The sequence below is a fragment of the Eptesicus fuscus genome, chromosome 17, assembly GCF_027574615.1.
Source record: "Eptesicus fuscus isolate TK198812 chromosome 17, DD_ASM_mEF_20220401, whole genome shotgun sequence".
In the NCBI taxonomy this organism is placed as follows: domain Eukaryota; kingdom Metazoa; phylum Chordata; class Mammalia; order Chiroptera; family Vespertilionidae; genus Eptesicus; species Eptesicus fuscus.
Window position 1 is genome coordinate 49553226 of NC_072489.1, and position 13619 is coordinate 49566844.

At 45.5% G+C, this 13619-nt stretch overlaps 1 protein-coding gene across 1 annotated transcript in view; it reads left to right on the plus strand.

The window, feature by feature from the left end:
• Positions 1–3230: 3230 nt before the first annotated feature.
• RBM20 (RNA binding motif protein 20) overlaps positions 3231–13619 on the plus strand; it is a 186678-nt gene continuing 176289 nt past the window's right edge. Inside the window, exon 1 of the mRNA XM_028149669.2 lies at positions 3231–3379. Coding sequence (XP_028005470.2) covers positions 3231–3379 — 149 coding nt within the window. The remainder of the gene's footprint in view (positions 3380–13619) is intronic.

Genomic DNA, 13619 nt, shown 5'->3' on the forward strand with positions numbered 1-13619 from the left:
GTTCACTGGTAGGTCAGAAGGGAAGGATACTCTGCAGAGTGGGACAAAGAGAGATGTCACCAGCCCTCACCTCCTAGTCACCCTCCCTATTTGTCCAGGCGGGTGACTCACACAGCATTTCTCTCACTTCAGTAACTGTGAAGGCACCTGGGGTGAGGGGGGTGGCGAGGGCCCGGTCAGACAAAAGCAAGACAGTTTCTTAAATGGCTGCAACTCCAGCTCGGGATGCTTTTCATACTTCCTGGAAAGAAGTGAGGAAACACCAGTTAAAAACATCTTTTACTGGAACTGTTTAATACACTTAATGTTTGCCTTGCAAAAAGGAAATGCTTGTTCAATACTTCCATTTTGGGGGGATGTGAGGTAGGGAGTGAACTAGCTGAGGTTTTTGCTACCCCGTTCCCCTCTCCCTTTGCACCTGTTGCAATTCAAATGTGAGTTATGACTTAACATATTATAAATTGCAAAGATTAAGCTATAATCATGGAAATGGGATTTCTGAAAAACACCTAATGAATTATTAATTTTTGCACCTTTTTACTTTGAACATTTTATTATTATTTTTAAAAAATATACTTTATTGATTTTTTACAGAGAGGAATGGAGAGTTAGAAACATCGATGAGAGAGAAACATCTATCAGCTGCCTCCTGCACACCCCCCACTGGAGATGTGCCCGAAACCAAGGTACATGCCCTTGACCGGAATCGAACCTGGGACCTTTCAGTTCGCAGGCCGATGCTCTATCCACTGAGCCAAACCAGTTTCAGCACTTTGAACATTTTAAATTTATAGCAAGGATACAAGAAAAGCCCAGCGAATACCTAGATTTACCCACTATTATTATTTTGTCACATATGCTAATACATTATTTTTGAGATGTAGAGAGCCGCATTCGTATAATATGGGCTCTTTTTTGTTTGTTTATTTATCTTTAAAATGTCATGGGAATGGATTGACCTCCAGGCACTCAGCTTCCTGAAGTTTGAGATCTGTTGTTCTATTTGGCTACAAGGTTGGAATATAAGGAATCACGTTTGCACTGATTGTCAGATTGAATACCTCCTGCCCAAATATGCAAGATACATTATCTCTAATCCCAACAGTAACTGTGTAAACCAGGGTCTCATCACTCTCAATTTACCTAGCCAGTAACTGGTACTCACAGAGGTTGAGTCACTCCACAGCTAACAACTGTCTTCCTGAATACAAAGCCCCTTCACCAAGATTCTGGGAGATTCTCAGAGGGAGATTTTAATGCAAGCTTGCAGAAGGTTTTAGTTTTAGTACCTGGGAGAGTTGCAATGGTAATTTCGGGTAATTTCCATCAACAAAAAGATTCTGGTGGCGGAAGGTGGGCTTTTATGGAAACTACAGCCAAGAATTTAGTGGCAGCCTCTTACCAGCGGGGTGTGATGGGGCAAATCGCCCTGATGCCTCCTCATTTGCAAAACGGGGACAACTATCAATCTCTCTTCACCTGGGTTTTTTGGTGAGGTGCAATTTTGCGAATTGTGACAATCTTTATGAATACAAGGAATTGATGCATCACTTTATCTGTAGGAGAGAGAGAGAGAGAGAGAGAGAGAGAGAGAGAGAGAGAGAGAGAGATATCTAGGTAGGATAACACAAATAAAGGGAGGCTTAGTTTCCTGAGGCTGGCAGGGAAGTTGACAGGAACTCAGTCTAGAAGAAAGAAAGCATCTTTAAGGGAATTCAATTAATTCAATTAGTTACCCGGTCCTAGAGAACCCATCTCCAGAACTTTCCTCGACGTGGCTGTGGGAGGGGAACGGGTGGGTTTGAGACCCTCCGCAAACTTCTTCCCAGGCCGTGGGGCATCCTGGCGTGGGCTCTAGCTTCCTAGGCACTCAAGGGACACTTTCCCTTGCTTCCTGAGGCTGCGGGTGTCAGAATTTAGAAAGCCCTTTAGCCCGAAGGCGACTGAAGGATTTCCTGGGTGACTTCGTGATCTTAGATGCTTCTTCAGCACCAGGTGCCTCCTCAGCCCCCCATCCGAGCGCCAGGACAGTAAGCAGCCCCTTGCCTGGGTGTGTCCTCAGGGCAGGATGCCCGCGTCCGCAGCGGTGAACCGGTGTGCACAGGTGAACCGGCGCTGTGAACCGGTGTGTACAGGTGAACCGGCGCTGTGAACCGGTGTGCACAGGTGAACCGGCGCTGTGAACCGGTGTGCACAGGTGAACCGGCGCGCACAGGCTCCCGGGCAACCAACCGAGCTTCAGAGGCGGGGATGGTGGCGGCGCGAAGTCTGAGCACTCTCTCTTTTCCATGCTTCCCATTTCCACTGAGATTTCGCCAATAAGTAACAAGAACAGAAAGTATGCTTGCTTTTGTCTTTGCGCTCGCGGGACTGCGGCGGGTCTTGTAGAGAAGAGAGGGGAAAAGATGAAGACAAACCACAGCGGCCCCACCGGCGGCTTCTGGGGACCCCTGAAATCAGCAGCTGGAACTGACAGGCTGGAGAGCCCTCGGGCCTGGTCCTCCAAGACCCGGGGTTCCAAGTCCCATCGACCTGGGGGAGAGTCCGGGCTTTCCACTCCCCGAGTTGGGGAGTCTCCGCCCGGGTGGCGCTGGCCGGGCGCCAGACGCCGGAAGGTGCCAAGCCGAGAGCACTTCGCACCGGTGATGTGCGCGGACGCCGGGGCGCGCTCCGTCCGTGGCGCTTGGCAGGAGCGCCAGGCGCGCCGTCTCCGTCTCCGTCTCGGTCTCCGGGCAGCCCGAGCAGCCGGCTCCCGGGAGCGCCCAGAGCTCGGCGGCCCGGCCGGCGGCGGCGGCGGCTGGCGGGCGTCTGGCCGCCTCACGCGGTTGCCTGCGCCGCGGAGCGCAGGGCCTGGGACCCCGCGGGCGCGCGGTGGCGGGGGGCGCACGCCACGCCGGGGTTCGGCGGGCAGAGCTCTCCGGACCCCCCGGGCTCCCAGCAGCCCCGGGCCACCGAGCGCTTCTTGCGGGCCGGGAGACGCCCCCTGACCCCAGCTCCGCGTGGCCTGGTCGGACGAGCGGGAGCGGCGGGAGGAGGAGGAGGAGGCGGCGCCGCCGGGACTGCCTCTTCCCCGCCCCTCGCGTCTCCTCCCCGCGCCACCGGGAAGGACAAGGGGACTGGGCACGGGGACCCCGGCCAGTGAGCGCCCGTGTCCCCGGGGCCGCCCCTCGCGTGCGCTCTCTCGCCGCGAGCCGGGACCGCTCTCGCCTCACCGGGTGCCGGCCACAGCCATGAGCCAGGACGCGGACCCCAGCGGCTCCGAGCAACCGGACAGAGATGCCCGCAGCGTGCCCGGTGCCCCGGCGCCTCCAGCCCCGGGCCCGCGAGGGATGCAGCCGCCGCCTCCGCCCCCAGCCGGCCTACCCCAGATCATCCAAAAGTAAGAGGAGGGAGCGGGGCGCGCTGGGGAGCACATCCCGGACACCCCCTTCCGGGGCTTCCCCTCCCCAGTCCCTGCTGAACTTCGCCGGGCCGCCGTGCCTTTGAAGTCCTCCTGCCCATTTCCCCTGCAGAGCCGGCGTCACTCTGCCTGCTTGTGAGGTTGGGGGCCAGGAAGCCTAGTTATTCGGGGAAAGTAATGTTGGTTGTCTTGACCCCGCTTTGCTCCTCTTCAGGGATGTCACTGGATTATTTTGAACTAAAATAGCTCAAATTAGGGGGACATGGACCAGAGGCTGTATTTCATCTTCCTGGTCCCAAGAGGCCGCTGGAAGGTATGGAGAGCCGCGCGTGTGAGAGTGAAATGCCGCCACCAGGACGTCGCTCTTAGCGGCGCCTCTGGAGGCAGCCAGTGACCCCGGGGGCAAAGGGTGGCGGGGGCTGGTAAACAACATGTTTTGCTTTGCCCGGTGAGACGTGTTTACACTTTTCAAGAAGGCCCCTGCGAGGAGTTCCCAATGGCGCACCCGGTTTCCAGGGAAGTTGGCATCTCGCGATTCGGGCCTGTGCGCCTCGGGCGGTGACCCTTCCAGCCGGCCCCCCGGCGGGCGCGCGGGCAGGTTGGGGTGGTCCACGGGCCGCAGACACTCCCTTCAGCCCACGCGGGGACCTACCAGTGCAGCGGCGACGTGGTGTTCCTTCTTTTGGGACTTTATCCCACAGGGTGAGGCCTAGAACGTTGGTTTGGTTGAAGGCTATTTGCTCTGCGAGGGGTTTCAAACCCGCAGCTTCTAGCGAAGCCCTCAAGACGAGTTTAGGAAGGAGAGCGAAACCTGCGCGGTGAGAGCCTGGGCGGCCTGGTGGAAACTGGAGATGCCCACACAAGCACAGCAACATCACCCTTCTGGAGCAGAGCAGGCGGCCTTTTCGGCGCTGCTGCATGGATGCTTTGAGTTACATAAACTTACTTAAATGCAGTCAGAGAAATAACCAGGGGTGGGATGTACATGGAAGCAAATGGTACTCAACTGTTGTGATTCAGACTGACTTATGTAATGGGAAGGATAGTGAAAATGCAAGTTTGACGTCAAAGAACGCTGGTATATTTCAGCACAAAATGGTTCCCGTTGTTTTGACCAGCAGAATACAAAGCTCCATGTGTGACACTTTTTTTACTTTAACTTACTTTTATATAACTTTCAACTGCTAGCCACTTTCCAACTACATAAAAATGAAAATATTTCATATTGCCATTTCCTTCCTAGTGTTTTGCAGATTTCAGTAAGACTAAATATGATTGACAGCTTATGTACATCATTATTTAAATGTTCTCTCTAGTCTTTACTATAATTATAAACCAATAGAGGAAAAAAATGTTTAAAACTTAAAGTTCATTTACTAAAAAAAAAAAGAAAGATACTTAATTGACCAATTATTAATCGGAAAACATCGAACGTGCTTCTTGCCAGGCCAATATTTTGTGGCTTAAGATTAGGCTGCACATTAAATTTATTGAATTTGCTTTAGTATTGTAATCACCCTGCATTTTTTCTACCATTTACGTTTAATTAGAAAAATAAAAACTAGTAGTTTTATGCCCACAGAAAAATCTTTGTAGATGGGTGTCTGATTATGAAATGTTGCCAGGTCGAAAATAAATGCCATTTTGTAGAAAATGGATCATTTAACGTGTATTTTAGTTACCTCCTGTGATAAATAATTTACCCTGTAAATGCCTCTCCATTTTGAAAATTCCATATCTGGAATATCTTACTTTGAAAAGATGAGCGTGAGCTTTTCAAAGATGGCCCCTCCTGCCAGAAGTCGAGGATGGAGACCTCAAGAAGCGCCTGACAGCTCGCCTTGTTTGACAGATCAGTGCAGGGGCCAGGTCCAAGCCAGGGCGTGTGCCCGTGGGATTTGATATTTGTGCGCTTCTCTTTCAAGGTCTTTCTATATAAGGATGACTTGGGGGTTTGCGCTCCCCTCGGTACCCACAGAAATTCCGCTGGAACCAGGCGTAACGTGGCAAATGCTTTGCAGGTCCACCTTTAGTGCGCTGAAACTTGAGCATGTTATTTTGAAACTACGTTTGCATAATTTAATCTGAGCAACCATTTTTCTGTAGTTATGAGGTGCTGTTTGCATCAGCCATCTTTGAGAAAGTGTAGTGGGGAAGTTGCCCTCAGCCGAGAAAGGAGCTGTTGGCCTCTTGATTCGGAATTTTGTGAACTAGAGCTTTGGATGCAATTCTCCTCTTGTGGATCAAATATGAAATAAATTTTGTTGTGGGACCCGTATTTTTTCCTAGTTACTTTAGTGAGGTTATTATGTAATTTATAAGAGGAGAAGCTAGGACCTCTTTCACAGTGATGAAAATATCAGTCTTCATATGGCATAGCGTTTAAGGATTACAAGAAATGTTTCACTTCTTAATGTTTCGGTACGTCTTAATGTCCAGGGTTACTGATTTTCATTAATAACGGCTTTCAATTTGGGGTAAAGTCAATGACTTGGTAAAATAATCATCATGATCATAATAAAAATTGGTTCCTATTCATGTACACTGTATTTGGCCTTAAGAGAACTGTGGTAGATTACCTTTATGTCGATAAACACACGGGGTATCACGAAGAATAATGATATTTGTGCACTTATCTCTCAAGGTCTTTCTCTACAAGGATGACTTGGGGTTTATGACGAATAATAATGAGACTGGTTTTGGTGTTTGTTTTTTGAAAGCCAGTCTCGGTACTTAATGAAGATTGCACCGAAAGTTAATTTCTGTGGAGTACTTTTGTTCCTCTTGGGGACATTTCGCTTTCTTATTACTGCATTCTTGGCTTTCGTCAAGAATTGTCCATGACCTTTCTGCTCTTGATAACCCTGGACTCCCAGCCAACATTGGCATTACCGATAAAGACTATCAGCGATGTTCAGGTTCACATAGCTCATACCTTGTGAGATCTTCGTTTTAAATGTGCATTCTCTAAGTTGGCCGCTGTGGAGATATTATTGCATGAAATGTAAAGCATATGTCAGCCACTTGGGCAACAAAGAAGTATACATAATACTTCGAGAGGAGATTTGGGATGAGTTTAGGAAATCAGAATAATTTGAGGGCTTAAGATATATTCTCCGTGTTAGCAGAAAGTAAGATAACACTGAGCCGAGTGTTTTCAGTGAATGCTTTTTAAGGATTTATCTTTGAAGCGTTCACATCTTCAAAAGTATTTTACGTTTTAATTTTGTGCTTTGAAATCAAACCTAGTTCTTGTGTATAAGAAGTTATTTGTTAACCTTGATGAACATCAGAAATTGAAATCGTAGGTAATAAGTTTTAAAACTCTCTCCACATTGAAAGCAGGGCTATTCAATTCCGCGTGAAATGTTGAAGACAGTTGTCAAATGCAACTACTAAATGTATCACTAAATCATGGTGAAAATTAACCACACAAGCACACACACCTTCCATGAGGTGACCACATAGGTGATTTTTTCTGAAATTGTTTGATTTGCAGCAAAATATTCCTGGCTAATGTATGACATCAGGTTGCATATTTAGTTTGAGTATAGATGACTTATTTTTCCCCTTTCCAGATTATTTTGATAAGCAACGAATAGAAATGAATTATAAAAATTGAAAACGTTTTGGGTTAGCGTTTCCTAGCTCTTGTCACCGGCATGTGTTTGTGACTTATGGAGATATAAATCCAGCTTTAATTTCTCAAGTTTATGATCTTTCGCATGGCGTTAGTTACACTGGCCAACTGTGTTTTGGCTGCCTGTGTTTTCAGAGCTAAGTGCTCTCCTTGATTCAGAATAGAAAATATTACAAGCAGTCACTCTGATTGCAGAGAATTTTTGCAGTCATTCCGCATTTGGAAAGATCTCCACGTATCTCTTAGGGAGCGATATGCAGGCGAGTTGTGTGTGCTGTCCACCCGCTTTGATGGACATGCTGACAATTACATCCAAAATTAGGGAGGAAATACGAATTTGCCAAAAGGGATATTACCTCACTCATAGTCTGTTTCTGGAAAAAGGATGGAATTTCTAACATCTGTGCCAGTTTCTAACATCAGTTTGAGTCCGTTTTTAGGGGAAACAGGGATACAATTGTGGAAGGAATTTTGACAATTTTAAATACCATCTTAAACTGCACGTAAGACAAGCATCCAGCAGAAGAAAACATCTGAAAGGATTAAGCGGTTACCCAAAACAGCGAAGGAGAGAGGGTGGGCTCTTAGCATTCTGCAAACTTCCTTTGCTCCTCTGGAAAGTCTCTTAAGGGTATTTATTATTATTATTATTTTTAAAAAAAGGAAATTGTGCTTGAGGGTTTGTTGTGATAAGTATTTTTAGATAGTAAGTGTAGCCATCCAGTTACGAGTTTTTCTGACGTGTCCAAAGAGATCAGTATTATGAAATGTAGTACATTATTCCCATTCGTCATGGTAAATGACTATACATATGGTGTACACAGGATTGGTCCAGTGCCAGTGCTATAGGGAAAGAAAAGAGGAAAAATTTTATCACCCATTTTATTCTTCTATCGCTTACTCTTTTGCTACCTCTTGAGCAATTTATCAAATTCATAATTTTAAAAGCCCAGTTGGAATGTGAACTCTGATCTGTTAGGATCTCTTTGTTTTTCCTTATAGTCACCAGGGGGAAAAGAAACCCCACCAGGATTGACTCACAGTGAAATCCCACATTATCCAGTTTCTTTCTTTTTTTTTTTCTCTCTCTCTCTCTGATTTCTTTTTCTTGCGCTTGGTAGGTTTTTGATTCCAGTTAAACTAATTTTTCTTCCTTGCCCACAACAGCTAGTCCTCACATGGACAAACTAATGGAGTGCCACCCACAGCTTTGATAAACAAGAATCCACACCATGTTGGGAACCGGGGTCCAATCAAGGGGTAGAATTAAAATGGACTGCACTGAACATGGAAAGTAAGAATGGAAGAAGCAGCTTGAGATAGCGGAGTTAAAACTCCAAAGAGAAATCCAGGGTCAGGTCTCCCTTCTCCCCTCATCAGCCGGTCCCCCTGCCAGACAAAAGCCTGAAGGGGTTTCCTGTGCCACAAAAATCCCACTTAATCTGATTTTCATTTCCTGCCACAGTAATTATCTTGTTTGGGATGGTCTCCCTGATAGGAGTTTGTGTATTTTAACAGGGCAAGTGGCTGCGCAGCCACAGCTGGTGTGAGTGACTGGTAGCTGTGTTTTAGAAGAGCCTGTTGAAAAGTTTTGCAGAATGTAAAGTGATCCGTATTCCAGAGTCAGAGCAAAGACGGCAATTAGTGGTTTGTAGAAAGGAGTTTATGGCATTTCACTTTCTGGGTAATGAACCTGGTCAGATCTTGGTGATATGTGTGTTATCCTGGAAACCTGATCCTGCTTGTTCCCACCAGGAAGAAGACTGGGAAATCCTGACGTTAATTAAATAGGCACATTTTTGAATCAGGAATGTGAATTTGGTTTCCAACACCGCCAAGGGGGTGTTGGCGGTGGGCTGATACTTTGCCTGGCTCGGTGGGTGGTCACCGGTTAAATTTCACCCAACTAAGGTTTCAGTCTTGGACATTGACAGACAGCAAGCTTGGGGACAAGTCATCACTGCCAGCTGTTTGAGAAAGAGGTGGAAGGGAAGGACCCTTGCACCCCCCAATATTTTATCTGTGTATTTTGGATATGATGACGTGTATTCTAATATGATAAAGTCTTTTTTTTATTTGTTGATTTAACAGAGAGAGAGAGAGAGAGAGAGAGAGAGAGAGAGGAAGAAAGCGATAGAGAGAAAGAGACAGACATCAATTTGTTGTTCCACTTGCTTATGCATTTATTGGTTGATTCTTATATGTGCCCTCACTGGGAATCGAGCCTGCAACTTTGGTGAATCAGGACAATGATCTAAACAACTGAGCTAACCAGCCAGGGCCTGTGATAAAGTCTTTTTTGAAAAACATATATATTTATTGATTTCAGAGAGGAAGGGAAAGGGAGCGAGAGATAGAAACATCAATGATGAGAGAGAATCATTGATCAGCTGCCTCCTGCATGCCCCACACTGGAGATTGAGCCCACAACCTGGGCATGTGCCTTGACTGGGAATCGAACCATGACCTCCTTGGTTCATAGGTCGAACCTCAACCATTGAGCCACGCCGGCCGGGCTGTGATAAAGTCTTTACAGCAGCAGGGGTTACAGCCAAGTCAATTGATCCTCCTCTTTCCTATGTTCCTAAGATAAATACGAATAAGTCCCCTTGACGGTTTACAAGGCAACTTTTCCCACTCACTGACAGCACATCCGTCAGGGAGATAGGACATATTGCTTTGAATGTGTTTTATGAGCAAAAAGGGAGCCGTTAAGCAACTTGCATGAGGAGGTGTTAATAACGTGTGGCTCGGTTCGCTGAATAAATCTTCCCATGTGTGCAGAAACAAAAGGCTGAGGGTCACGCATGGGTTGGGGGGTGGTTGTCACCCCATAAAGACAGTTTTCACGCCACTTTGCCCTTCTTTTAATGTGGGTATTTGCTTTAAGGATGCACGAGGCCATTTGCTGCTGCCCTTACTTTGCACCTGCTTTTTCTCGATCACAGTAAAGACCCATCAGTTATCAGTTGCCACTTCCCACTTCTAGCCCAAACCTGGAAGCCTCCGCTCACTGCGGTCTGGACATCTTAAATACTTTTCAGTTTTGCAGCTTGTCTGTAGATCCTCTCCCAGATTCGTTTTTGGCCCTTAATAGATCTGCCCTTCAACCTGACCTCCCAGTGTCATGACACTGAAGGAGTAGACAAGGTTGTATATATTCTAAAGGTACTTCTTTTGGTTTATTTAAAATTCATTATTGAATAGGATGATTTAGGACCTGCCTGATATTGGCAAGTGTCAAAGGGACATCTTTGCTCTAAATTAATTATTGGGTTTCTGACAAAAAAGGGCAGAGAGGACAAGAAAGCCTTGAATTGGGAGTGGGTGACCTGAACAAGCCAATTAACCTTCCTAATAGCCAGCCTCCCCAGGGATTGGAAATGATCGATGGCAGTTTTTTCCAAGAATAAAATTATGGGAACCTCCAGGAATATTGCGTGATTGTCAGAGAAGTATGCCTCCCCTCTCCTGCTGTATATCTGATAAAATAAACTCCAAAGCAGTTTTATTTTTTTAAATTTTATTATTATTTTTAAACATATATTTTTATTGATTTCAGAGAGGAAAGGAGGGGGAGAGAGAGAGAGAAACATCAATGATGAGCGAGAATCATTGATTGACTGCCTCCTGCATGCCCCACACTGGGGATCAAGCCTGCAACCTGGGCATGTGGCCCGTCTAGGAATCAAACCATGACCTTCTGGTTCATAGGTCGAAGTTCAACCACTGAGCGACTGGGTCAGCAATATTTTAACCATGGGTCCAGGTACATGTTTGTGAGATTGATGGCTTATGAAAACAGCAAAGACCATTAAAATGCTTTCTCCAACATTTGCCAATTGTATTTGAATCAGTGACATGATTTTAAGTCAGAAAAATAGGCACTGTCAGTGAGAAGGGGGACGTTTGATATTGTCTACTAATCACTAGAAATTTTTAAAAGTGAAAACAATTATTTTGGCATGTTAGTTATTTTCGAACGTTAAAATGAATACTTGAGTTTACACAAAGAATTCTGTTTTCAACTCAGGAGACAGGTCCAATAATTGTCACGTATCTAAGTTGGATTGTGTTAAACACAGGCAGGTGGGAGTGTGTTTGGTGATGATGTTGTTTTTAAAGACAAACAACAGCCCTAACGGGTTTGGCTCAGTGGATAGAGCCTCGGCCTGTGGACTGAAAGGTCCCAGGTTTGATTCCGGTCAAGGGCATGTACCTTGATTGCAGGCACATCCTCAGTGGGGAGTGTGCAGGAGGCAGCTGATCGATTTTTCTAACTCTCTATCCCTCTCTCTTCCTCTCTGTAAAAAATCAATAAAAAAAATATATATATATTTAATAAAGACAAACAACACAAATTCGGGACCTACAGGTGTCTTCTAGGGGCCTGACCTCCGTGCGGACTGGACTCGGTAAGCCGTGACGTAGGGTCAGTCTGCCGTGTGGGCTGCAGAGACGCCGCCCAGAGCTCTCGGCCTGAAAAACACTTCGCGGAGAGATCGTGGTTGTCCAAAAGCTGGGCCTCAGGTTTCTCCGTGGCCTCCTTGAATGGGAGAGACCAGATGTTGTTTCCAGAGCCTCCGAAGGACAGGTCTCCTTGGGCCCTGCGTCCTCCCAGGCTAACAGGGTCACTGATTGCCAGGCGACATGGAGAGGCTTGATTTGCTTTCTAAGAGATTTTTTTTTTAGAGCCTTCTGCATAAAATGGGGAGATGGGTTGTGTGATTAAATCTTATTTATAGACTTTAAGTTATGTACATAAGAATATTTGTTGCAGCAAAAATGAAAAGTCACCTAAATGTTCCTCAGTTGAGAAAATAAATCATTTGCATGTATAATAACAGTGTGTACTATTCAGCCATTAGGACAGTTCTGTTACCTTATACTTATTAATATGGGACATAAACCATATAATACTGTTAACTAAAAATAATCACATATCGCATGCCCACAGGGATCTCATGTTTTGTTTTGTTTTTTAATGTGTATGGTTGTCTATATAGCTGCCTGTGAAGCCTGAACATCTAAAGAACAAATATAAAGATGTTAACAGTGGTTCTAACTCTAGGTGGTGCAGCTATAGTGGTTTGTCTTTTTAAAAATTTTATACTTTCTGTTTCTTTCCATTAGTGAGTATTAACTTTATAATCAGAGAAAAGAAAACTGCATTTCTTTTAGAACAAAAATAGGAATAGACATTTCATATTGGTATTGTACTGTCTTTAAGACTCAACTGCCCATTACGTTAGCATTTTAGATTTTAGGCCTGGAAGGCAGCTGAGAGCTGCTTTAGCCCGGCCCTCCTATATTTCTCCGCAAGGCAAATGAGCATCATAGAAGCATCAAGTGAATTGTTCAAGGTCACACAGCAAGGCAGCGGTCAGGCTGGGATGGGAATCCTCATCTTTCTGTCTATTACGTTTCTGCTAGACTTTTGTCTGCCTGGAAATAGGGGACAGTGAAATGGAGAACATTCTTAAACTATTTAACCACGGGCTCTAGTCTCTTCAGATCCCTCAAGGTGATTACAAAAAGCATCCTTGGCTATGTTATTTTCTCCTCCCTATCCCTCCCCCCCCCCCGCCCCCCCGTAGGTTTTTTTTTTTAAAAAACAATAGTTGGTTTATTTTTAGTGAGAGAGGAAGTGAGGGAGAGAGAGAAACATAGATCAGCTGCTTCCTGCATACCCCCTACCAGGATTGAGCCTGAAACCTGGGCATGTGCCCTGACCAGCAAATCAAACCGCAACCTTTCAGTTCACAGGAGGACACCCAACCAACTGAGCCATACCAGCCAAGGCCCCCGGTAGGTTTTTGTGTAGGTGGCCGTAGACTGGGCCTTCCCAGGACATCTCCTGCTCTGTGCCATCCTGCCAAGCAATCCGAGCATCACACTCCACTCCTCCAGCTGCATGAGAGTAAGTGGTATAACCCTGATTCTGTTATCATAGCTAAGGAAATTAATCTTACTTAAATCATTTTTTCTAAGAACACCAGATTTCTAACTTTTTCAAATTGTTCTAAAAATGTCTCCTATAGCTATTTGAAAACAACAACCTGGTTTTGCATTTATTTATGGTATCTCTTCTAATTTAGCAAGTATACCCGCCTTTTTCTGTTCTTCATGACAGAAGATTCCAGGCTAGTTGTCTTGTAGAATGAGCCATGATCTGGATGTGTCTGCCATTTCCTCATGACCAGTTCAGATTAACCATTTTGGGAACGGTATGCAACAGGTGATGCGTGTTCCACTGACTTGTTCCTTTGGTCAGTGTGGTCACCACTCAGTCTCTCCGTCATAACCGGACATCTTTTTCTTTGTGATTAGTAAGTCGTCTTTGGGAGAGGTAGACCCCCTGAATATTCTGTTTCCCAACACACTTTCATCTAGTGGTTTTGTATTTTAATTTGACCATATTCTGAAAAAGCCCCTTGGATGAGATATATGGAACTTAAATGGCAACTAAATATCATGTTAGAATGAATAGTTGAAATCTGATAGCCTTGAAAATATGTTGTATTGTACCAGCCTGTGCATATATCTGGATTTTTCTAGTCCCGACTTGATAGGAACTTA